The 26,662-nt window shown below is 38.8% G+C and overlaps 1 protein-coding gene across 18 annotated transcripts in view; it reads left to right on the top strand.

Annotated features, from left to right (window-relative positions):
• Nucleotides 1–26,662, top strand: part of DST (dystonin) — a 315,509-nt gene that overhangs the window by 239,077 nt on the left and 49,770 nt on the right. For all 18 annotated transcript variants that reach the window (XM_075747388.1, XM_075747384.1, XM_075747380.1 and 15 more), the window contains 12 exons: nt 8,318–8,479; nt 9,539–9,709; nt 11,026–11,192; nt 13,318–13,477; nt 13,733–14,059; nt 14,234–14,318; nt 15,449–15,690; nt 16,710–16,916; nt 20,556–20,675; nt 20,857–20,964; nt 22,666–22,884; nt 25,899–26,102. In XM_075747388.1, coding sequence (XP_075603503.1) covers nt 8,318–8,479; nt 9,539–9,709; nt 11,026–11,192; nt 13,318–13,477; nt 13,733–14,059; nt 14,234–14,318; nt 15,449–15,690; nt 16,710–16,916; nt 20,556–20,675; nt 20,857–20,964; nt 22,666–22,884; nt 25,899–26,102 — 2,172 coding nt within the window. The remainder of the gene's footprint in view (nt 1–8,317; nt 8,480–9,538; nt 9,710–11,025; nt 11,193–13,317; nt 13,478–13,732; nt 14,060–14,233; nt 14,319–15,448; nt 15,691–16,709; nt 16,917–20,555; nt 20,676–20,856; nt 20,965–22,665; nt 22,885–25,898; nt 26,103–26,662) is intronic.

Raw genomic sequence — 26,662 nt, 5'->3', positions numbered from 1 at the left:
TGCAGCTTTAGGTGTTTGTTACTATATATATCTCTACATCTATTTTTGGCTACAAAGAACAATGCTTTTAGGGGGAAGCAGCCTGATGAGCAGGCAGTAGAAGAATTCAGTTCCCTGTGTGTGTCTCAGTGTTGTACTTTGTTAGGGCGCTGGACAGGACACAGCAATTGTACAATTCAGGACAGAGAGCCTTCTCTGTCTGTGCAGACCTGTGGGGAGACAGTGTTCCTGCAACCAAAGAGCTTGGATGGTAAAAAGACCAAAAAACCTGGAAGGGCGTAAAGGAGAACAGCGATAGCAGCATGTTTATATCAGAACTCTACTCCAGGATTGTATTTATATTAGATATTTATAAGCTGAGAAATGTGTTTTGCTCAAAGCAACTATTTTTAGGCCATGCTTTTGCTTATGAGTGAAAACACAATACCATTAAACAGGAGGTGGAAAACGATGAAAGGGTAAAGGGGTTGTTTAAACAAGTGAAGAGTAAATGCAGGAATAAAGCAGCAAAGTGGCGAGCCTTTGAAGAAAGAAAATAGGAAGACGAGAATGGGAAATTTGACTAGGTGAGGGTGGTAGGTAGCAAAGGGGTACTGACAGCAGGAGGATCAGGATCAACAATTAGTCTCCTAATACTCGGTGTGAGTGCTATTGGAGCACAGCAAAATTACAGTAGGTAATGTCCCTCTTCATACTCTTTACTCTTCCAGAGAGCAATTTTACCTGAGGCAGCAAACTGTAGGGAGACCGGCTCCCACAAATCCTGCTCCACTCATGGTGTATTTGCTCACGTTTGTGCACGTATGCAAACACACACAACCTGAAAATGTGGCTGTGGCCACAAAACCACAGTCTAGCTCCTTATTATGTCTTTAGCTTCTGTGGTCAAGTACAATCAACTTTTGTTCCCCAAGAGTAAAGCAAAAGAGTTGTTCTTTGGTAGATAGATTTATTCACATGAAATCTTCGCTCTCTTCAGGGAAGGATCTCGTGTAATGAGCCAGAGGTGGTTTTTGTGGTTTGACCAATTTTTATGTACAAAGAGTTAGAGCTTTGTGCATCTTCTTGGCATGACATTAAAATGCATAGTTATTTAAAAAAAAATAAACAGGCTTTGAGTTGTATTTTATATATATATAAAAATATATAAATATATATACATACTTGGTTTATTCATATTCCTTCTTTGTAATCTACTTATTCCAGTTAGTATAGAGTGTTAAATTGAAAGCACTTATTGTCAGTGTTAAACTATGTTTATTTAAAAAGCAGATATAAAATTTGCTTTCTGTACGTGAAAATCTTTGGTGGAGTTCATTTGAAAGTAGAACCATGACTCTTACTTCACAAAGTACTCCAGGAAGAGTATAATCAAATGAAGAATTTGTCTCAATTAATATAAACCATACAAAATTAATTACTAATTAGCCCACCTTGGTTAGACATCTTTTTCCCCAAAGTCTGTACACAATGCATAGATTGGTACTGAAAGGAAATTTCAGTAAATTAGGTCTGTTGAGGTACATCAAGCCTGCCGTCTTTCTTCAAAAGCAAAACAGAAAAGAATTATGCAAATGGACTAAACAGAACGCCCTGGTTTTGGGTAGCCACACAGTGCTAGGATGTTTGCGGCAGGAGCAGTATTTGCAGCTAGTTTCTCTCTGAAACAGAGAAAGAAAAAACCCAGAAGCTGAACTATTTTGCTTCTTGAAACCTTTGCACAATTCTTTGTACTGCCATTAAGAGACATTCTTCTTAGTAAACCCAACGTGGCACTGTTACAGCTTTCATCAGTATATGGTTCATTTGATTTTTGCTTTTATTTTTGGAACAAAAGTAGATGTAGTCGTTACAGGTTGCCTTCTAATTGGGCTTTATGGGAATTTTTAGCTAGCCTGTGTATTCCTGCCAATGAGCTTGAACTAAGATGTTAATTGGCTTATCTTAGTTGTGTAGAGGGTGTCTATCCTCTGATTTTCACTTTGCAGGCAGATAATATTGAAAGAATAATCAGAGGTTTCTCTTGATGCTCAGTAAGAAACTGTGTTGCATTTCCCATGCACTGGTTTACAAACCCTGGAACAAGATACTATAACCTTCCTTGGGATTTACTACAGTTAGGATCTGTGTTGAAGAGCAAAGGTAAAATAAGCAACTGCTTCAACTTTTTAAGTATTGCATTTGAGAGTGACTGATGCGTCATATGAGTCTTCAGTAGATACAGTGAAAATGGTAAAATATTTTAAAAATGTTAATAAAATCTTTTTGCTGTTGAACAAATACAGACCAATTTCAGTTATATACTTCCCCTATAAAATGGTGCAGCACGCTTTGAATTCAGTAAGGATCTGTTTGGGAGTGTTTTGGCTGAGAATAACCATGACTTCAAAAAATGCTTTTCTCATCTTTACCATTATAGTATATAGTCTCAGAGAATCCAGAGCTGAGTATCTGTTTGGCAGATTTTTAATATGTTATGGCTGCTCACCGGAGAGGAGAAAGAGAGAATTTGTCTCACATGACTTTAATATTTTGATATGTAACTGCCTGTATATCAAGTAAATGAGTAAACAAGAAGTGTGGTGTGTTTGTATTTCCTGAATACAGTGTATCCTGCTCGCTGCTTAACTCAGAAAGCTCCAGCTGACTGTAGTTAATGCCCTGTGTTAAGTTTTAGCACAAAGTGCCATATGCTGTCCTTAAACTGGTCTGAATTGTCCCTGTAACTGATGACTGCTGTCACACAAGCTGCCATCAGGGGTATGGTTTCTACTGGTGCCGCAGCAGGTAGGTCATGGCAGTTTCTCTTGCACTGTGAGTTACCTGCGAGTGTCCCAGCCTTTCACCTACATGATGATGAGCTAGAAGTGTAGGTGCAAAGTGTTGAACAGTATTTAAAAGATGTAAATGTCGAACACCTGAATCTTTGTCCCATCAGGCTGCTTTTGTGCTGCTCAAAGTCCCATTAAAAAAGCTTCCAAATGTAGATGCTTTTTTCCACCATTGTAATGTTTCTTTCAGTGGGAGCGGGGTGGCTTGGCGCTGCTGCGTTCCTTGGGCAGTGGTTGTCCTGTCAGATGACACCACCCTAAGCTGTTGCCTCAGAGCCAGGAACCGAGCCTGAAGAGAATCAAAACTGGACCGAATATCTCTCTTTGCATGTCAAATTGAGTAAAATGTAACTATTCCAACACCACCAAGGGCGAGTTTGGGGGATTTTTTAAAATAATACACAGATAAGCCTTCAATTTAACTTGTCGTGTGGAAGCGTCCATTTAAACGCCGCGTTTATCAGATGGGGTGGTTGAAAGCAGCGCGTACCGCAACCAGAATTTCTCTGAGGAAGGCGAGCCGGCTGGAGCGGTGTCGGCTCACCTCACCGAGCCGCGCCCTGCTGCCTTCTCGGTCGGGGCGATCCCGTCTCCCGGAGCAGCGTGCCGCCGCGCTCCTGCCTCACTCAGCCGGCTCCTCCAGCGCTAACGAGGGGGCTGAGGCGTGCGTGATGTCACCGCCAGGCGGGCGGCGAGGCCTCCCGCCGCCTGCCCCCCGCTGCCACGACCCAGCCCGCCGCACTGCACCGGCAGAACGATGAGTGAGCAGTGAAGGAGCGGGGGGCTGAGGAGATAAGGAAGCAGCGGGGAGGAGGCGGGAGCCCCCAGAGCGGCGCTCCGGGAGCGGGTGGGCCGGTAGCAGATGTTGCCTGAAGAGCGAAACGGGGCGTTTCTTACAACTCGGCGCTGGGAGGGCGCCGCCGGCCCGCGGGAGAGCGGGGCGAGCTGGGGAGAGCTGGACGGCTTCGGCGGGCGGTACGCGCCGGCGCTCGCCGAGGGGGGTTTCCCTTCCTCGCCTCGTTCTTCGCAGCTGCGCTTCAGAAATGAGGAGGAAGGAGCGAGGGCAGCCCGCTAGCTGCGGCTTGTAGTCGGGACCTGCCGAATGTAAACCTGCCGTGCCTTCGTCGGGGACGCGCCACGCTTGCTCTGCTCTGCAGTTGCCTTAAACAGCTCTCCAGGAGGGTCTTGGGAGAATCGGTCTGAAAACGTTTTGTTTTCCCACTGTCTGCTCGAAGGCTTGGCTGCTAGAAAGTGATGTTTTCCTGTGGGACTTGAGGAGGCACCACGGACGAGCCTGGTACAAGAGGAGGATAAGCTGCCTTTCGGATCAAGGTTATTTATAGCTACTGCCAAAAAAAGTAAAGGGCTGTTTTATTATTCTTACTGTTCTGGAGTTAACTTATTTCCCTGTCCCCCCCGTCCCCCCCCCCAAGATTTTCTCCGTGCCTTGGTCTGAACCATACACAGCCACTGTGGATTCTGTCTTTTTAAGCTGCCGCGCCATGTTTTATTTATAAAGGAGATGGGACTCTGCAAACCAGTTAAATGGATTACAGTTAAGCCATCACCCACAGAAGATAATGTGCTGCCTTCTGTAACGCTTGTTCATTTGGAAGGCTTAATCAGGAGATTTCAGATACAGATTCTGACCTGGAAAAATTAATGAAGCCTTCCATGGATTGTTTGAAATATTTGAGCCACTGCTGGTTTTTGGTATTTTTTTTTTTTCTGTGACATTGGAAGATTTCTGTTAGTTTCTTACTGAAGCACTTTATATTTTAGAGGGGGCGGGGAAAAACCTCACATCCAGGTAAAGTTGCATTTAAACTGATGCACTGATTATGAATGACCTCAACCACCTCGTAAGTTATGATGTATATTTTGTATCTATGCATCTTATGCTAAGGACAAGTTTACTATAATTCTTCAGAGTGTTTTTAGATGTTTCCCCTGTATCCATGAAAACAGAGGTATAGTGGTGTACTTGTACAAATATTTTCAGGATGGGAAAGCCACTTAGCAGGCCAGACTGTCTACGTCAAAATCCTCCATGTGTTGGCAAAGGAGAAGAAGATGAAGATCTAAATATTGAGGACTGCTATGTTCCCCAGAGGTCCATCTATGACACTGTGCGGCTGAATGAACAGATTGATTCGGGCTCCAAGGGCAGCCTCTCCTCGAGGCATTTCACCGACCGGACCTTACCCTACAGTCACAGAACACTGGACATGGGCACTTTGTGCTCCAATGGTGCCCTTACTTCTTCCAGTGTTTTTGAGCTCCGAAGCCGCGAAGCTAACAAGTTAGACGAAAAAATGATCTTTGATGCTCTCAAACTGAACAGTGATATAATTCGGACAGCTGGATTACCCAAAGCAAAGTCTCACACAGAAAAGAAGGAGCATAGGCGATCGTGGAGAATGTTTGTTCCGCCCAACTTTTCTGATTACACAAATAAAAGTGAATGCTCCTTTAATGAAACTGCTGATATGTCAGATACAGCTGGATCAGGCAAATGCAAATGGGGTACGAATTCTCTTACCTCAGAAGAGGATGATTCTGGTTTATGCAGCCCTCCAACAGAAAGGGAAGAAAAACAAGATACGCTGTTAGCAGAGGACCAAGCTCAAATACAAAGTTTGTCTTCTGCAGAAGATATCCATGCAGTAGGTCAGTTCAGACCATATTTCCCAGCAATTTGCAGAGAGCAGCAAACACCACTGCTTGCAAGCAGTAGTGTCCCTGTCAAAGAAAGCTGCAGATTGGCTTTGCATGACATTTTACCCTCTGGAAAAGTAAAACAAAGCAATGCACAGCCTTGTGAGAGTGATCAGGAAGAGATGGAAGGGAAGTATTCTCACTTACAAGGTTTCAAAGAGAAAACTCTGTCACATGAAGATCCTCTTCAAAGTGATGGAAGAAGTATTTGCCTCAGCAAAAATGAAGTGGAAAATGCATATGAAGTTCACGAAAAAATTAAAACACGAGTCACAACAGTAGAGGAGGATTATGTGGATGATGCACATCATCATGTAGATGTTTATTATGCAAATGTTGCTGTAAATACTAGTGACTTGGATTTAGCAAAATACGAGATTTTATCTGATACAGAGGAATCCAGTGTAATGCATACAGGCTCAAATGAAATGGCATTTTCTGTTCAACAGCTTGAACTAGATAGTACTGTAAACTGTCCAAAAGCTATCCCAGGGAGAAGTAAAGGCAATATCTGGACTACTGGCATCCAAGAAACCTTGGATACAGTCTGCAATGGCCTATTGTCTAACAAGGTAATTTAAAAAAAAAAAATATCCATAATTTGTGAAATAGTTGTAATGCAGCCTTAAAGGTATTTGTTTAAAGCTTTCTTTAAGCTTTGTTGTCATTGCAAAAATGTCGTATTTTTATTAATTCAGCAGATGCAGTAATTGGTGTCATTTGCATAGCACACGTGCGATGTCCAGAATAGGTGAGATGGTCAGTATAGAAAAGGAATTGGGGGCAAATTCTGAGCGGGATGATCACTTACAGCCTTGTGGGGCAGGGTTCTTCATTGCCCAGCTGGTGCCCGTTACTCCCCACGCGGAGTGCCTCCTCCTCCGTGCGCCCACGTTGGTGCTCAGTGTTTGCACAGAGTGTGGTTACGGGCAATGCCATGCAAGGGCAGCTACAGCCCGAGCAGCCTTACTCATCAAGGTATAAGCAACAGTATCAGATCCTTGTGGTTTCCAAAGCAGGCAGATTAAAGGCTTACCGCCTCTTCTGAAAGCTGCCTTTTGCGTTTGCGTGCCAGAAAGCAGATCTGACGTTACGGTAGTATTTTACAAGCGCAGGATCTTGCAGCGCTTTGTGAGTGGTGGATGAGGTAAGAGAGTAAGAAGTGAAGCTTTGTAATAAGGAAAGGGTGTTTGTCGGGTCTGTAATTTTTTTCTTCCCACTCTGGTTGAAATCTGAGATACTTCAGGCTTTGTTGCTAAGTTGTTCTGGTAAACTTTGGCCTCAGCAATAATTGTAATTTATTTTAAGCTTCCCTCTGCAAAGAATGCTTGTGTTTTTAAAGGACAGATTATGGAGATCAGTCCTCTCTGTGGTAGGACGTTGCTCTTAAAAGATGAGGGTACATAAAAGAAGAATTTGTTACTGATTCTGTGTGGAAATATTATTCTACCTCCTCCCCACCCTACAGTCAAGAAAAACACAAGCGTTTTCCTTTTTTCTGGGAGCAGCCAGCTGCTTGCACTCTCTAAGTTTTCATGTAACCACAGTCTTACAGTTTCAGGGTTGGGGTTTTTTTTGTGTCCGTAGGAACAAAATTCTTAGGGGTGCTTAATTTATTTTACCCCTCGTGTGTAGTGTAGTTGCTCTAGCTTCTGGATTGATTTGTCAAGCTGGTGGAAGCGTGCTCAGCCACCTGAGGTCTGCTGCTTTAAAAGCAGTTACTTGCCACACAGTGTTTGATGCAAAAGAGGAGAGTCACTGGTATGTTCGGAGTGATCCCTGCTTTTCAGGATGCTGAGAAAGGTTGCTTTGAATGCACTAAGTGTACACCAAAACTGTTACTGAATGCTGCTATAGAAATAGAAGGACTTAGGGTCAAAAGTTGAGCATTCTTTAGCATTGTTTATTCATTGGTTATTTTTCACTAGCCTGTGTAATTAATTCAGAGGCTTCGGGCCATTTTCTGATCTCATTGACACTGGTGTCAGTGCAGCCTAATGCAGTTGAATACAAATGGAGATTTACATTGCTGTTGCTAATGGTAATAATTTGGCTCTGAAAAGCTTAAATACCTGAAAGAATAAAAGAAAGTAAACAGAAAACTGCTCATACTGCTGTTTGGGTACAGTCAAAGCCCTGGCAATTTGCAAGAATATCCCTCTGAATGAAAACCCATTCTCCTGGGCAGCCACTGGGATACTGTTTCAGCAGCATCTGTAGTGCCTCCTCCTCGCTTGTTACCATTATATTCTCCTAAAAACTACCTTAAAATCTCCCTTTCTTCACTGCTTCTTCAACTTCAAACTTTTGGTTTTGTCCTAATTTAAAAAAAAAAAAAGAAGCCTGATTGTCTCTCTTGGTGTGTGTTTGTTTATTTGAGGATAATTTAACAATCCTTCTGTGCCATTTTTTGCTAGATTTTGTAGACAGATAATTAAACAGGTGAGTTTCTCTGGTCTTGAATTTTTCCCTCTATTAGAAGTTTAGGTCCCATCCCCAGTCCTGTCCCACCACCACCCACCACCACCACCCCTTCACCCCCCAAAAAAAAAATCTTTCCCCCCTTCTCTCTCCCTCTCTTCCTTTCCTTCCTGTCTAACACTACTCATGGAAATGTACATCAGGTGCTGATGAGGAATGGTTTCCTTTCTTTGAGACACCAATTTTCAACAATTTTTTTTTGGTGTTGCATACTGTGATATAAACACCAGATGCATTTTATGTCAGAAGATATGATGTTTCATGTGTGTCTTGCATTTCAACTGCAGGTATTCCAGAAAGAAGAAATTGAACCCCTGCAAGTAAAACAACAGGAGGTAAATTGGTTGGGTCAAGGCCTTATTCAAAGCGCTGCTAAAAGTACAAACACAGAAAACCTTGAACATGACCTTGAAGACGTCAACACTCGATGGAAGACTCTTAATAAGAAGGTTATTTTGTGTACTATTCTGCTTTTGTAGTGTTCTGTTTTCTGATTATTTGCTTGCTGATGTCTTTCAAAATACAGGAAATTGAATACTCACTATGAATTATATCACTTCTATTACTATCATTTATAAGGTTTTGTCAAACTTTCTGTATGTCTGTCCTGGATTTTTATTCAGGAGAGACTCCTCTAGGACTATGTGTTCCTTCCTGCTTAGGCAGAGCAGGGAAGTTTGGTAACCCAATCAAAGAGGTTGGAGTTGTGACACGTTCGTAGGAAAGGTAGCTGTGTCCTTTGTAGCCAGCCACTTTCAAGTAGTTGTTTTTCAGTCTTTGTTAGTACAATTTTCACGCTATTGTATTCATTCATGTACACTGTTGTACCCGTGCAGAACACAGAGCAGTGATACAGCCCAGCTTTGTGTGACTAGTGGCACATTTCCTTTATAGCACCTTGAGGATTGTATTGCTTGAGACATGGAAAGGTGCCGCTGCTTTGGAAATCTGGCTGTAGATGTTTTTCTGTGCTTTTTAAGAGACCGCTTCCAGCAGTAGCTGCTATTGGAAAATGTAAAGGGTGGGAAGTAGAAATCACACTGATTTTTCTCCACTGTGTCTTCCAGGAGGAGTAATGCAGCAGAACCACAGACACCTGTAGTTCATCTATTTGCTCTCTCCTTTCCTATTTCTTCTTCCCTTTGAAGGAATTATTGCCCCTTATTAAGAGTTCCTGGCTCAGTCTTTCTATAAGGAAAATAAAGACCATCTGAAACACAAACATCCTGTCAGTATATTTGATAATACCATAGCTATATAAAACAGGAGTATATCTTGTATGGAACTACTAGAGCAGTCTGATTTACTGGGAGTCAACTTCTTTTCATTGGATGTCTGTAGCCCCAAGAGATTAATGCTAGATTGTGCCATAGTGCTGTTAGGAATAGCTATGAAAATGAGAGTATTTGTTTGTGATGTTGCCAGATGTTCTACGGATTTTGGCTACTTGTTTCACAGAAATAAAAAGAAAAGGTGAGTATGGTGTGATCCTCTACTTTCTTTTTCAGGTTGCCCAGCGTGCTGCACAATTGCAGGAAGCTCTCCTTCACTGTGGGAGATTTCAGGATGCCCTTGAATCTCTGCTTAGCTGGCTCATTGATACAGAAGACCTTGTAGCTAATCAGAAACCACCATCTGCTGAATTCAAAGTTGTGAAGGCCCAAATACAAGAACAGAAAGTAAGTGAAATGCCTTCAGAATCTTTCTCCTACCACTGTATCAATGAGAATAAATTTCTGGTCTTTGGCAAAGCATAAAATCTGTTCAAGTGTATTATATTACAGTGAAGTGTGCTGAGGTGTTTAAAGCGGCCATCTGTTCGATACTCGGGAATCTGTCCAGGGTAGGGAGAAGTGCTCATCTTCTGGGACATAAGACAAAGAGTGACACTGTGCAATCGGAGCTCTGGTTAGAATTATTAACACTGGAAAGGATTGTTAAAGGTCCATTGGAAAAAGAGGAAACATAAAATCCAGTGTTTGGGCATTTGGAAAGTAGGAAATTAAAACTAGTAAATTTTCATTGTAATATTTCCAAGGTAATGTTGCAGATTATGGACTTAAATACTTGGCTCTTAATCCTAATTGTCATCTGATTGTTGTTGGTAATTAGTTGGAATGCTGTTGGGAAATGGCCTGTGCTAATGTATAAGCGCTATCAGTGTTGTCAACTTTTGCAAATTTTCATAATAGTTATAGAAAAAAACCATAATATAGATCATGAAACATACAGTCTGTGCAGTTGGACTGTGTTGCCCACTGCCACCCAGAGATTTAATGTAAAGTTATGGTTGAAACAGGTTGTCATGTTGGGATATCTACAGAGGCTAAATGTTAATGTTACCAAAGGCAACAAGAGAATGGAGGAAGGGAGGATTTTAGACAGAGGCGTATTTTATTCTTCACAGAGGAAGCAGTTAATTTACAGTTGACTTCACTGATCTAGTCCAGTATCTCAAACAAATGATGAGTCAATTATACAATAGTTTTTATATCTGTTTTCCTATTTTAGAATTATTATTTAGAATTATTATTTTCCTATATTAGAATTATCTTCGTATTGCCAAATGTAGAAGGGCATGCAGCTTTCTCAGAAATGTTCCTATTAAATGTATCAGATAGTCTAAATAGCTTGTTTCCCTCTGTGGTATTAAATAGAACTTTTCCCTCTATATGTTCACTCTTCGGGCTGCCACACATCTTTACCCCATGGAAACCAAAGAGATTGTTTGGGCTTGGTGAAACTCTGCTGTTCATAGCAAAACAACTGAGAAACTAAAATGAGCATGTGTTGAGGGGGATGGGTTAGTGTATGTGTCTCTCTTTGATTAGCATTGTTCACACTTTCAGCACAAGATAGGCGTTACTTTTTCTTTTTTTTTTTTTTTTTTTTTTTTGCTTTAACATGTTTTCAAGAAGTCTCGCTCCTTCTGTTTTTACACTTGTGTTATTACAATGTTTCTTAATAACCTGGTGCCTGATTGCTTTCTCTGTAGCTTCTCCAGAGGTTGCTGGATGACCGCAAGCCTACCGTTGAGGTAATCAAGCGTGAAGGGGAGAAAATTGCAGAGTCAGCAGAACCTGCTGATAGAGTGAAAATCTTGAAACAGTTGAGTTTCCTGGATAGTCGATGGGATGCATTGCTCAGTAAAGCTGAAGCAAGGTACTTGAAATTCTTTCATAGATTTGAAAAATGCAGACATAGCATGTGATAGATGATTAGAAGCAGCATGTGGAACTCTATAGTGTGAAATCTTGTAAGTGCTGTCATTCTTGTTATTACATTACATTGTGTCGATACAATAGGTCCTCTGAAGGTATCTTCTGAATATTTTATCTCTATTAGCTCATGAGAATGCAAGCTTCTTGATGCAAGAACCTGTTTTGCATAGGATCAATTGCTAATTTTAGGCTTAACAAATAATAATGATGTTCCGTTGGAACTTCAAAACCCTGATGTGCTGCTACAAAGAGGGGGGGATTGAATTCTTCTTCTCTTTTTCTGTTTGGTGTCGTCCATATAATTACTTTCTACAGCGTAGCGATCCTCACACTGTCAGTTGCTGATGCACTTACACAAGATGCTGAGCTCCTTTAGCTCTCAAGAAGAAAAAGGACCATCAAAGTATGTAGATATATTCTAGCAACACAGAAAACACTTTTAAAGACATTGCAGTCCAATTTGAGTTCCAATTAAAAATCAACAAAGAAACCCCAACAACAGAAAATGTACACACAGTATCTGTGTATACACACACAGATTTATGAATTGTTTTTAGTGTATGAAATACCTGGAAAGTTATGAACTGTAAAGTGGCTTTGAAGAAATCTTGGTTGAAAGGGTTGCTGAACAAGTTTTCTGGGTGGGGATTTGAAAAAAAAGTTCAGAGTAGAGAGAAGAGTGTGCATAAGAGGTGGCCTGAAAAAGACTTATAATTGAGAACAAGAAAGGACTTGGAAAGGCAAAGAAAAGGATTTTAAGTGGACAGTGAAGCTTTACAATGAAGAACAAATGGATGTGTTGGGATTTGGGTGCTTAGAGTGGCATTGAACTCACCTCTGTTGTGTCCTACTCCTTCTAGTAGCCTCTATTTACTTCCTTTACTCTGAACCTCTTTTGTTACCTCATAGTAATAATACGATTATTTAATTAGTAGAGTTAACCACTAATAGACCATTATTTCCTTCTTTTTTAATTGAAGGAATCTGACTCATTAGCTGGGGTAAACGTTAATGTCATGTTTAATTTAATATTATTCTCCCAGTCTGGTGATACTTAATTAAAAATAAAATTGCAACTTTTTCCAAGTCATCTATTAGCTGCAAGCTTGTCTCCGTTTTTTCTTTGACCAGTCTCTAGAAGTGAAGAGGAGATTTGAGGATAATTTTGAAAACTGTCTAGAGTACTTCACTGAATGTTCTGTGGCTAAGTTTGTCAAGTCTACCTTGTTTATAAGCCTTGGAAAGCATGTATAAACATAACTTTTTTTCTGGAATCAGATCCCCATTTGAAAAACAATATTGTGATGTTTTTCATGTAGGGCAAATCTCTCTTAAAAGTCTGCTTGAATGAAATTTATTCAGCAGTGGTTGTAGAGAAGACTCTTCCTGTAATCAGGAGCCTTCTCTGAAATGTAATAATCTGAAACAGAAATGTTTTAGATAGTGCTTTCATATTTTGGAGGTCAGGTCTCTGTGCTTTGTTAATGTCGTCTCACTAACTTCATTGAGAGCTTTTATCCAGAACAAGAGATGCAAAAGTAGAGCCAAATAGTTCTGTTCACATCATTGAACAAATGTTTAAAGATATTTTACAATGCTGAGGAAGCATGACAATATGTTCTGGTTCAGTAAAGCCTTTCCCTAACTTCAAAACATGTATAATAGTCAAGGGAATGTAACTTTATGCTTAAAGACAGCTAGAAACTTGAGAACTATTCTAATTGGATATAAAATAATGTTTTACTGAATTGAATGCTAGATTATTTTTAGCAAAAAGTACATGAATAAAGAGATAAACTTGCATATTAGCTAAAAGAATTTCAAACAGCTTCAGAGGGTTTTTTTTTTTAAATTTTATTTGATTTTTACTTTACTTTGGTTTTCATAGAGTATCATGGGTATATTCTATTTCATTTGGTGACTGGTTCCTACAATAAGACAGAATTACTTCCCTTTTTTTTTTTCTTTTTTTGCAAAGGATTCAAGGGGTTTTTTAAAAAAAAAAACAACACTATTTCACACTTACTTCATCACAAAAAATAACCTTTCTCTTGGCGTGTTGATAGGAACCGTCAGCTGGAAGGCATCTCAGTGGTAGCACAGCAGTTCCATGAAGCTCTGGAGCCGCTGGTGGAGTGGCTGACCGCCACAGAGAAGAGACTTGCAAATGCAGAACCCATTGGAACGCAGGCCTCCAAACTGCAGCACCAAATTTCTCAGCATAAAGTAAGACACAAACCACACACTTGCTTGTGTCTCATTCTTTTTGGACACTTCTGTAAAGTACAACACAACTGGCAAAGCTGTTGCGGTGTACCTATGTTTTACCATACTGAATTTTTTTTCTGTAATTTAAGTTTTATATATTTATGTTGGCAATATATCCTTTTACGTTCAGTTTTTATTGAGTTCCGCTTATGTTTCTTTTATGTTTTTCTGATTTTCTTTTCCATTATTCTTCATTACTTGAAAAAAATATAGGCCCTAGAAGATGATGTCCTAGCTCACAATAAGAGTTTACATCAGGCCATTAGCACTGGTCAGTCTCTAAAGACTATGAGCTCCAGGGAAGATAAAGATATGGTGCAGGAGAAGCTAGATTCTTCTCAGGCCCGATACATTGAGATTCAAGAGAAGAGCAACAGCAGGTCTGAACTTCTCCAGCAAGCTTACAGCAATGCTCAGATTTTTGGGGAGGACGAAGTTGAATTGATGAACTGGCTGAATGAAATCCATGATAAACTGAGCAAACTGTCAGTCCAAGATTGCAGCACAGAATTGCTTGAGAAACAGCACTCTGAACTACTGGTATTTTGATTTCTGTTCATTCATCATTTAATTAATTTTAAAATTTGATTTATATTTCCATACATCATTTATTTTTCATTAAGATATTTTGTTTAAAATGACAATATGCTTATTCCAAATAAAAGTAATATATTTTTTTATGTCTGTGCTAACACAAATGGCCTTTTCTCTTAGGATCTTCAGGAAGAGATTCTTCTTAGAAAACAAAATGTTGATTTGGCTATACAAAATGGCTTAGAGCTTCTCAAGCAAACAACAGGTGAGAGCTTACAACAAAAAAACCCTGATGAATCATGGTTTTATATAAGTGCTTATAACAAAATTAAAGTGGAACTTGTAAATATTAGTCCATATTTGCTGGTTAAAGCAGTCATAATTGTTTATTTTAATAAAGGTTTGAGGTCACGGTAGGTTATGTTTTTGGGCCAAATTTACTATTAATGTAAATGAGCAAAAGTCCTTTTTTGCCTGTAGAGAATTTGGCCCTTGAATCCTTTATTATTTTTAGTGGAAAATTACTTTAGTGAACCTACATTCCATTCCTAATAGCAAGTTATGGACATTACTCATAATGGAGGGCTGTTTGGCAGTGGACGCAGTCAATTCCCTGCAGGCATCCACAGATGAACGAGATATTAGACTACCTTTTACTGCAAGAGGAAGGCTTTGTCCATTGGAGCTAGTACTGTGGGAAACATTGCATTCCAGTTGTACACAACGTGTCTGTTCTGTAAATCAACATCTGTCCGGATTTTCCAGTACTTCTAAAGTTTTTGAACTCTTTAAGACGCACATATGGTTGGGGGTGGGTGGGTATCCTTTTCTGTTCCAAACTTAGGCATTATGCATAGTCTATAATGCAATCTGAATATACACTGATAAATTTCAGTAGGTTGTTTTTGTTTTAGCCTTTTGAATTGTGTTTCAAGTGGATAGTAATGAGGGTATACAGTGATGTCAAGTATTACCGTAACTGAAAATCTATTTAGTATTTTGTTGATTTTTTCCTTCACATTTTCAATAACCCTTTTATAATCTTTTTTTTTTTTTTTTACCTTTACAAGAAGTATTGTGAATTTAAGGGTGGATTTTTTTTAAAGAACATTTGTGTTAAATATTGGAACTAAGTCCTTTCTAATAGTTTAGTAAAACAGAAAAAAGACAGAAGGACAGATCATGAGCTGAGGTAAACTTTGTAGCTCTTTGGACTTTAGTGACGGTAGGGTAATTTACAACAGTTGAGGATTGACCTTGTCATCTTGTTTGGGTTATTTGATAAATTAAATACTGAGATTTCTGCAATAGGTGGGGTTTGGGATTTGGGGGGGGGGGGGGGTTTACTTTTAAATATTTGTGATCACAGGAAATAATATCCCTCTGATATTTTAGGTGATGAAGTTGTAATAATTCAAGATAAACTGGAAGGCATTAAAGCGAGATACAAAGACATTACAAAACTGAGTTCTGATGTATCCAAGACCTTAGAGCAGGCTCTGCAGCTTGCAGGTCAACTGCACTCAACTCACGAGGAACTCTGCAAATGGCTTGATGACGTGGAGGTGGAGTTACTCTCATATGAAACTCAAATACCAAAGGGTGAAGAATTAAGCCAAGTACAAGAAAGACAAAAAGTAGGTTTTAGAACCTGTGAATTATTTATCGCTATATGATTCAGATAGGTTTTGTGTTAACTTACGTTTGGCATGAAGTTGTTTTGTGAATAACTAATTCTGGCCTCAGATCATTTGACTAAATGTAACAGTAGTTAAGAATCAAATTCACTTTCCAGAGTCATCTGTTATAATCACTTAGAAAATTGGGCTGAGGTTTATTTTTAGCACAAGAGAAGCACAATATTTCCTTTTTAGTCAAGCAGCTACCTAATCCTGGGAAAAGTCTTAAGTTGTCAAACAAAGTTATCTTGGTTCTTTAGTTGTGACCTGGATAAAATCCTATGAAGTATAAGAAGAGTTAGCATTTAAGATATATATTGCTAATCTTGTTTAACAATATTTATTTCAAAAGAAAAATTGTAGTATAAACTGGATGGTGCGGACCATGTTGGAGGAAGCTTAAAAAATTTTTTTCCATTAAATTTCTTATAGGTATAAAAAGAATTGAAACAGCATTGGGGGTTTCTGTACAGGTGAAAACTCATTCCTGAAGCATCGTGTGATGATTTGATTGGAATTCAATCCAGTCATTGCTCATTTAAGAAATCACTTGAATTCATTGTAGTTTGCTTTATTGCATGCCTGATTTCACTTGCTGGTGATTTAGTTCCTTATGCAGTTGCAGGTTGTGAAGAATATCTGTTAGTTTTAATTTCTTTCATTGCTTTATTAAGTAGTAACAACTCTTACAAAATTACAGACTTCAAGGCTATCATACTGACTGCAGAAATATATTTAAGATTTATTCTGTAGAAAATTCTCTTCAAGAATCACCCATTTTTCTGTCAAACGGCTTACAGTATCAAAAAGTTAATACAACTGAGCTGAAAATAAGCGTGCTAATTTATCCCTTTGGTTTGCTGGGAAGACATTTCAGTTCCAGACTCATGGAGTAGTTGAAAGAATAAAAAACCATGTGCAAGCTCTATGCGTTCAGCTCGTATGCTGGCATGTTTACTTTAAATGGCCTTTTTCAGGAGTTGAAAAAAGAAGCAAAGAACAACAAAGGCTTACTGGACACTCTGAATGAAGTTGGCAGTGCCTTCCTGGAGCTGGTGCCGTGGAGAGCCAGAGAGGGGCTCGACAAGATGATAACAGAGGACAACGAACGTTACAGATTAGTGAGTGACACGATCTCTCAGAAGGTGGATGAGATTGATGCTGCCATGCTGAGATCCCAGCAGGTACTGAAAACTGTTCTTTGGGCAATAATAGTCTCTGTCCATGTGTACCTGAACAAAAGGTGTCCTTTAATAATGTTGCCAAAAGTTTATTGTGCTTGAGCAGCAAAAGGCCTGTTTGAATGAAATGGGACTCCACTGTTAAGATATGAGTACCAGAACTCAGCTAATCTGTACACTGTTGTAGTTGTCTGCCTTCTTTTTGACACAAACATCAGTCTTGTAGTTAAAGTTGCTGTAACTATCCTGTGGCTCCTTTAGTGGGAGTTTGCTTAAGTAAGAACTGAACAGCCCATGTCTTCTGTAGATTGTGTTAAGCAAAATATGGTCCAGATCCCCAGCCAATTTTACTAGATGCAACACTGAAATCACTAGGGTTGCCACACCTTTTAGCATCAGCTGACTGTCTAGCTCCTCTGTACTTTCCACAATTAAAAGCTGGATCGTCTCGTTCAAGCTGTAGTGGAGGATTTAAATAGCAGTTGCTTTTATTTGTATCCACAATGCTTTTCTTGGGGCTTAAAAATTGAGTTATTTAGTATGTGGAGGTTTCTGTACAGGCACAGAGGTATTTATATGGGTACGCTTTGAGAACTGGGACTCTAATTTCATCACTAAATAGTTCCATATTTAAGCTTGCATATAAATGCATCATAGAAACACAATTTTACAGTGTCTGCATAAAAATACTGGTGAAGATTTCTGTTTGTGCTAATAGTTCCCATAAACAGTTGTAAGAGAAAGCACGTGTGATATTTTCAGTTTGCTGAAAGCTGACTAAAAGAGACTGGCAATAACTTGAATCCCCTTGTAACTGAGGTTAAAAATAACTTAATGTTTCTTTTAAGGGGTTTGCTATGAATATTATCTTGTCTCATTAACCAAATTAAGGGTGATTTTTGTAGTGAGTGATAAGGTGAGATAGGAGAGCATGTGTTGGCTCTCCTTCGACTTTTCTGAATTCTGTGAGCATGTTGAACGCAAGTTCAGCAGATTCAGGTCCAGGCATAAAAGGTCCAGAGCTGCTGCTGCACTAACTAATGTTGTGAGGGCACATTGCGCATCCTGCATACCCTTAACCTCCGCTTCAGTCCAAATCACGTCACCACAATATACTCCTATACACTATATCCTATGATAAATATCAAGTGGCTTAACACGCTTCCAGTGAAGCTACTTTCCATTTAGCTCAGATAAAGACCATGCAAAATAAAAAAATCTTTGGAGAAGTTAGTGCTCTGTAGGCTTACCCTATGGCAACTTGTTCAAGTTCCTGTACTATTAAAAAGTTTTGGGTGGAGGACAAAGCCACCAAGAAGATGAGGGTTCAGTTGGAGTAGTCTGGGGTTCATGCTAGATGTTACTGGACCAAGGTGAAAAATGCAGTAAGCTATATGAACAGCTAAGCATATTGTTTTATGTTGTGAACGGAAGCTGGAAGGCTTAATACACTAATGCAATGTCCTGTTTTTTAACTACCTGGGCAAAATGCCCTCAGAGATAAATTTAGCTATGTGTTTTAATCTTCATTTCTCAATACTGAAAGCATTGGTCAGTGTTTTACCCTAGTGAAGGAGTGCTACATGGAAACAGAAGGTCATATTCTACTTTTGGGTTACTTGTTCTTCACTCTAAAGCAGCCATAGAGAGTGCTTTAGAAAGCATTCACAGAGCAAATCACAATGCCGTTGTATTCAGAAGTCAGTCATTCCTGGTTAGAAGAAAAAGTACCGCAATGAATTATGCTTGGTTAAACTGGGTGGAGATGAAATAGATGATTTTATAGTGACTCAAGTGAAGTTCAGGACTCATAAATAACTGTCATGCATAATGGGAAGAAAACACTTCAAATTTTGGATGCAGAGAGTACCAATTTTGTGTTTTTATTCTCTAATGTTATATTTGGACATCACAAATCGGAAAGTCTGTGACCTCAGCAAATGGAGTTTAGAGCCCTGTCCTTCCTCGATGCCATATAACCTAGGAGTTTCACTGCCATGCCTTGATTTTGTTTATTTGTTTATTTTCCATTAAATACTTGTTCAGTATTACTTGTGGATATTTGGTATCAGGAAGTCACATTGCAGTTAATTTGTACATCTAACACATTTGAAATCAACTTCTTCATTTTGATCATAGATAGATGGGTTTCTGAAGAGCTTGGTTGTGAACTGCAGTTTCTAAAGCCAGGATTTTACTGCTGCTGCATGTGCTTCGTGCTAATGTTGACAGTACTAATTGTTTCAGAACGTACCTTTCTATTAGGAAGTCACGATATTTAGGACAAAACTTACTTTGTGTTACTTTAAACGAGAAATGACATACGGTGAAAAAGAATGTTTGCTCTCTTTCATGTAACAAATGGATTATAAAGGCTGAAAAAGATTGACTCATAAAGAATGAAATCTCAGAACTGCTGCTTTTGTTTTTGTGTGACTCATGATTAACCACTAAGACAAGACTGATTTAGTGGCTAAAGCGAACTCCAGCTAGGTTACAGGAGCAGGGGTGTCATGGTCGACAGCCACAAAGGCACAGACCAGCGGATTTAAAAGACGTGTGGTCAGGAAGTGACTTCTGAGGAAAGTGTGGGTATCAACAATGCAAGTAGCAGGTATATGACAAAGTAACTTTCACAGTAACTCAGAATCATATTAATGTTCAGCTAATTGCTGTGGGGGTCAGTTTAAAATAAGTAAATGCATAAATTAGTTCTTAGTAGTTTCAGTGATGAGTGTTTTGTGCATCTGATCATCCCATGTAATATTTCTCTATGGCTTAATCTCAAAGCCGCCCCTGTTGCGTGCTGCAATGTGTGTGTGCTAAGATACATGCCTCTAAACTTGAAGAGAGAATGTATGATTTTTTTAATATTTGGTCTCACTTTTCAGAAGAATTAGATCCCCCATATACTTCTTTTCAGGATCTCATGCTCTCCTTCACAAATTAGTAAGAAACAGATTCTTAAATCCTCTCATTACTTTAATGCTTTGAGGTAATTTCTGAACCTTTCAAATGTTGACTAATGGTAGTCAAAAGTTAATCATTTAGGAAAACGACTGGCTGCACCCAAATGCCCCAAAGAATTTTCATACTTAATCCTAGGTCTAGTTTTGGATGAAATCCTATCTTTTCTGAATTCAGTGAGGTTTTTCCACTGACTTAGTAGAATTGTGATTGTTTTGCCTGTATCATTTTATATCAAAGCAGCTCTTAAGATTAGAAGTATAACATCAAACAACTATTTCTTAGGATAATTGCAACACTAGCAGTAATAATAAACATAGAGATGGAAAAGACATGTGAATGTAGAATAAAATGAAAATAAACAGTCTAGTTAAAATTCTGAAATTATAACCCTTTTTATTTGCTTGTTTCTGTTAGAGAGCTGTAGGCTTTGGAAAAATGTATTTGCTTCTGTCGCTTTGTCATACTTATGAATCAAGACACTTGTATTATAATCCCTCAGAATAATTTTGGAGTTTGGATTTAATTTATATAAAAATGTTATACAGAAAGAGAGTTGCTATCTTTCTAAGAATTCAGAAGTATGCTTTTTGATAATCTTTAAAATTTTTGAAACAGTCATTCTGATTTCGTGTCTATAGAACCACTGAACTAATTCATGTCTCCCTCATTTAGTTTGATCAAGCAGCTGATGCTGAATTTGCCTGGATTGCAGAAACAGAAAAGAAACTGATGTCTTTGGGTGATATTAGGCTTGAGCAAGACCAGACCACGGCTCAGCTACAAGTTCAAAAGGTAAAAGAAATGCATTTCCAACTGTCATGTTAATTATCGGCCTGCACACTCTCCATCTAGAAAATGTACTGGCATAATTTAATTTTCAGTCCATCATAATGCACTTCAAAAATACTTTTTGTTCCATGTACTCTATGTCTTTATTTTTTCTTTTGCTGACCAATTTTTATTGTGTTTCAAGGCTTTTACCATGGAGATTTTGAGACACAAAGATAATATAGATGAACTTGTTAAATCTGGGGATAAGATTATGAACACGTGCACCGAAGAAGAGAAACAGACCATGAAGGTAAAGTTCCTTAAATTGCAGCTACAGCAGTAGATATGCAGTCAATGTATAAGTAGAAGGATTCCTATAGTGTCTTTTCTTAAATACTATGAAAAAGCATTAATTACAGCCACTTCTAGTCTGAGGATTGTAATGCTAGAAGAAATGCTGTTGTATATAACTCTACTTCCTTCAGGATGTTCAAAGAGCAAACACTGTGTACTTGCTTCGTTGCCTGACACTAATTTGGAGTCCCATTTATCATCTTCATCCGTGGTAAATAGTATTTTAGCCAATGGACGATTGAGTGGATAGGTATTAGTCATCTAGGGTGGTGCGTGTGGAATCTGGCTGTTTATCTTCCCCAGTTTTCTGGGGTCAGTGACGCTCTGGGCATGCGTATTTCTGTGCCAGATTCAGTGGCCGTGCACCTCAGCGTGAATCTTTACTTTCATTTCAGCTGACTTCAGTGTAGGCCTTACTTGCTAAGATTATTCCATCCTGTTGACTGACACAGCCCATGAAAGCATTCTTATGCCTTTGTTACATGCACACAGAGCCTGATGTTGAGGCTGTATATATGCGCAGATAGATTTTTTTGTGTTGGCATTTAAGACTGTGTTAGTTGCAGGGTTGAGATTTTTGCTAAATTACGGTGAGGCTGGATGTGTTGCATAAATTTAGTCCTTCCAATGACCACCCTCCTTGAACAGCAATACTTTGCTAATTGTGCCCTGCTACGGGATAGCTGAATAAATTTGATTTGCTCTTGAGTGAATTTAAAATAGATGAGATGTTCTGTCTATGAAACTGTAGTCATAAGGGAGAGCAGTTTTATGTGAGTCTCTGTTAAATATTTGTCAAAAATACTGTATATCTGTGGGTTAGGCTATGTTTTGTCCTTTGGATAGCATCTCTATACTTAATTTACATGCAAGACATAACAAATGAAAGGATAGCTTGTTCTGCCAAAAAAGATTCTTTACTTCATGTTCAATGGCTTGCTTATATGTCTAGTTTTTCCAAGGCTAGCATTTATGTGCACAGTCACATATAATATTTCATAAAAATGATAACATGGGCAGTCTTCGGCAGGAAAAATGTATAGCTAGTTGATACTTTTTTTATCACATGCTCAAATACAGTAGATATGTAGTGTTTAAACCTTGTAGTTCTATCATATTATTAATGGTAACACATCCACATTAATTAATGTACACTAACCTGGAAAATAATGTTTTGTGGTTTGTGTTGCAAGTTTGTAAGCTACAAGCACAACAGTATACCCTACTCTTGCCAGATGTAAAGAAAAAACCCACGGATTTTTGTGTATTGTTCACGATGCTTTGATTCAGAAATGCTGTGGAAAACTTAAGCTTCTGCCAAGTGTCACTGAAGATAAGCATCTTCAGTAAGGAAGTGGGGCTAAGATCTGCAATCAAATAATTTGCAACTTGACTAGAAGCCCTATGAATAAAGTGTTATTTGTAAATATCAATATCATTAAATATGTTCTAATTACTTTGGGATTTGGCAGAGTACTTTCAATCTCCCGCAGTATTGATTCTGTCCACCTTAAACAGTAATACTGTAGAAACATTATCAAAACTAAAATTTGGTTTACTGTGGTTTGGCGCTGTAATTATCAAAGACTGTTTAGAAATGAAGGTAATAGATGTGGAAAAACATACATTGATATTTTTTGTTAATATTATTTTACAGAAAAAAATTGAAAGCCTCTTACAAAAATATGATGCTGTCTGTCAAATGAACTCTGAGAGAAATCTCCAGCTGGAACGGGCTCAGTCACTGGTTAACCAGTTCTGGGAGACTTATGAAGAGCTTTGGCCATGGTTAACTGAAACAGAAACAATCATCTCTCAGCTTCCTGCGCCAGCCCTTGAATATGAAACTTTAAAGCAGCAACAAGAAGAGCATAGGGTAAGCGTTTTGCCAGTTTTGAAAAACAAAGTGTCAAAAGCCAAGTAGTATTCTGGTTAGAACTGTGAAGTACTCTGCTAAATGCTGAAAACCCAGACTATTATACTTCTTTTGAAAGAAGAATTATTTAAAATAATAATACAAAAGAAATACATTTTCAGTCATGCTTCTACTGTTTCCCAAAGTGCGTGTGCAAACAATATTCTCTGGGGAAGGCAACAAACAATGTATAAGAGAGGGCTAAAGGGGAAAAAATGCCATTGTTGTGAGAGAACTGAGCACACGAAAGTTAGTCAGTATTAGAAAGAACCAAACCTCTAAACAGAACAGATGTGGGATGTTATAACAAGAAACAAAAGAAGGTAAAACATGACTATCTGAAGAACTGGAGTACCTGCTGTCAGCATGCTGAAAGTGAAGTGCTGCCTTTGTGTACAGTCTGTATACAAGTACGCACATATGTTGATCTTATGTACATGTAAAAAAATTGGCTTTTGTTTTGTTGATATTGTTGGAACTAAACTTAGCTGAGCCAGGAGGATGGACAGTTAGAGGGTAAGAATTGATTGCTTGGGTTCAGCCAATCCCATAATCATTTCTCATGTCAAGTATGTTTATTATGTAATAATTAAAATAAATAATTGTTTACCATAACATTACAAAATAGAGGCAGCAGTTTTGTAGGCTGGCCACCATATGGGCTTTCTTACATGGAGGAGTAATCATCTGGGGTAAAAATTAGTACATTTCATATATGCCTACTAGTATCACATGGAATCAGATGTGTCCTACCGAGGTTAAAAACCTGCATGTTTTGGTGCATGCAAAGCCCGCTTGGCTACTGGAGATACCTGTCTGAGCATAGAGTAACTAGGTTTTTTTGTTTTAACTGCCTCAGTGAAGTGACTCGACTTAAACAGGATGAACCCTGACTTCAAAGTCTTGTTTACTCTGAGACCAGTTAATGAAGATGTGCCACTCTTATGTACTGGTAAACACTGGGTTCACTCATTTGTCATCCTATTGTGCCCACAATGAACAAACATGCTCTATTAAGACTAGCTGTATAACATGAGCTTTACAAACTATTTTGATTAGTCACCATGAACCAAATCATGCGTGCTTTACTTACAGGATTGTTCCTCATCTACTTTAATCATTCTGCTTGCATGAGAGGCCCTGCAGATGAGCTTCTATTTTTGCATTTTCCCTGGGCTATGCCACTAGCTGAGATTGGTTTGTTAAGTAGAAGATTAATGTCAGGCAATTTTAACACGTAATCTGATCTGAAATAATTGTTTACTGGAATTGTTTGTTTACCCAATAGTAGATCATGGAGAAGACCAGATCATTTATTGTTCTATTAAAAAAAAAAGTTCTGAATGTGAATTGAAAAGTTTTCTATATTCACTTACATTTCTATTCTGATGTATTTACTGATGACTGTGTTTGTTCCAAGTCATGGAATTCATGATTCTGTGTGGATAACATGCAATCAATTTGGTTTGAACTGAGCTGTGGGCAGAGCATTAGCATAAGGTTTTGACCCAGAAATGTGCACTCTTGTGGCCTTGTGTCAAAATATTTGTGCACAAAAATAAAACACACAAAATTACTTTGTAAAAACTTTCAGACTGTTCTTAGTTTTACCTTTTCCTCTTTCCTGCTAATCAACATCATTTTTCTTGTTGCAAGGTGTACAAATAGAGTTACATTCTTGGTAAGTAGCTAGAATCAGGGGGGTTTGTATTTTTATTGCTGTTTTGTCATCAGGGGACTGTGGAGAATCATGGTCGCTGTCTTTTCAATCTTTTCAACCCCTCCTCTTCTGGGGAAGAACAAGTAAGCAAGCCAGTATCAGGATTTCTTTTTAAGGGAAGGCCCTTAGTTGAATAGAAGAGGATTTATTTACACTAAGACTGATATAGGCCCTTTTCTGTGTCTTCATTAATTTAAACAAACTCTGAGCTGGGAGGAAGAGAGCATCTGCCTTTCATGTTCCTGCACAGGGGCTACAGGATAGAAACACGTGGAGTTCACAGCATCAAGGGGGGACAGTGCCTGACAAGACAGGGGGATTTTTCTGAAAAGGGAGGAATGAGCTGAGAAAATAAATAAAACCTGACGGAAGGATCAGGCTACTCCCACAAAAAACCTTTCTCTTTTGTCAGATCTATGGGTGCTAGGAAACAAAACCAAAATCCTTAGGCAAGTTGGAGGACATCTTGTGACCTTTCCTTTCCACAAGCCTCTGCACAGTCTTCTGCACAGTTTTGACTAACTTTGGAGGTGGATGATGAGAGGGAGTAGACAGCTGAGATCAAATTAAATTTACTTATTAATTACTTGTTAAACTTTGTGTCAGTTAAGTAATAGCACTGTGTGAAGACAGAGGGGTCTTGTGGCCAGAGGGGAAGGTTGCTAAACTAGGTTGATAGATCTCTGCTGATAGTCTTCCTTGTCCTTTTGTGTTTTCACTGATTTCCTTGACCTTTTCCTGTGCTAGTTTCCTCCTCTTAAATCAAGGATAATTTGAATTTATGTTCTTGCAATGCCAGTACCTCTTTCTGTGATGTTCTTCAATGGAAGGCTTTGCTCCAAGTGACAAATACCAACATGAAAAGTATATACGTGGTGGTGTTACGTGCATGTCTGGAGTATGGTTGCCATTTCTGTCATTATAGGTACTAAATATGATGGGGAGTGTCTGTTGCCAGCATAATAGGCATTGTTAGCATCTTATATTTTACCTGTAATCATATGTCCTACAAGAGTATTGCACGGACCTTTCCAGTGCATCTCTAATTGTGATGTTTGATGCCTGGATAGCTCTGTGTTGGAATGGGAGCCATCACTGGCAGAGCAGTCGCTAACTTTGATGTTATTTGTGCTTTACATTAGGACGAAGGGTATTTGTTTGGAATTTCTTGCCAGCTGGATGTGTTAAAAGTGTAGACAGCTGTAATGTGGTGGTGCAAGCCTAAGAAACTGATAAGTTGTTTCATTTGTTATAGCAACTGCGTGAGCTGATCGCTGAGCACAAGCCTCATATAGATAAGATGAACAAAACTGGGCCTCAGTTGCTGGAGCTGAGCCCAGGAGAAGGTTTTTCTATCCAAGAGAAATATGTGGCAGCTGACACCCTTTATAGTAAAATTAAGGAAGATGTCAAAAAGCGAGCGCTGGCACTGGATGAAGCCATTTCTCAGTGTACCCAGGTATCAGTTTAAGTTTAAAGTATAATTGGATTCATTCAAATGGAAAGATACACAGACATTGTCATTTTAAATGTATATATCAAGACTAAACTGCTGTTTTAGCTGTATTTTTCAATCTAATGGCCTGTGAATGTTCACATCGCTGCTTATGGCATTGATTTTTCTTTTTATCAAGGGGTTATAATGTCACATATTAGTCAGTATTATGACTGCTGCAGTTGAAAAATGTTACTGCTTCTTAATTTTGAAGTTAAAAAAAGGAACATTTGGTCTAAAAATGTGGGATTTTATTTTCACTTCATTCTGATTTCTTTTGCTGGTCTGTTACTAGCTGATGCTTGCTTTGTATGTGGATGTCACTGCTGATCGGTTAACTTGAGTATAGTTATATCTTGAACTTGGCAGCTTTAGTTACAGTGCGCTACCAATGCAACTAGAGGGTAGTTTGGCAGTGGTAATAGCATTTGGTCTTTGTTGCAGACCCACAAGAACTTAGCAAGCACAGTTAGACCTCACAAGTTGTCATCATAAGCATAAAGTTCAGATCAAGTCCGTAAAAG

Source organism: Balearica regulorum, chromosome 3 (assembly GCF_011004875.1).
Source record: "Balearica regulorum gibbericeps isolate bBalReg1 chromosome 3, bBalReg1.pri, whole genome shotgun sequence".
Classification (NCBI taxonomy): domain Eukaryota; kingdom Metazoa; phylum Chordata; class Aves; order Gruiformes; family Gruidae; genus Balearica; species Balearica regulorum.
Note: the sequence above shows the minus strand (reverse complement) of the source record. Positions and strands in the feature narration are given on the sequence as shown.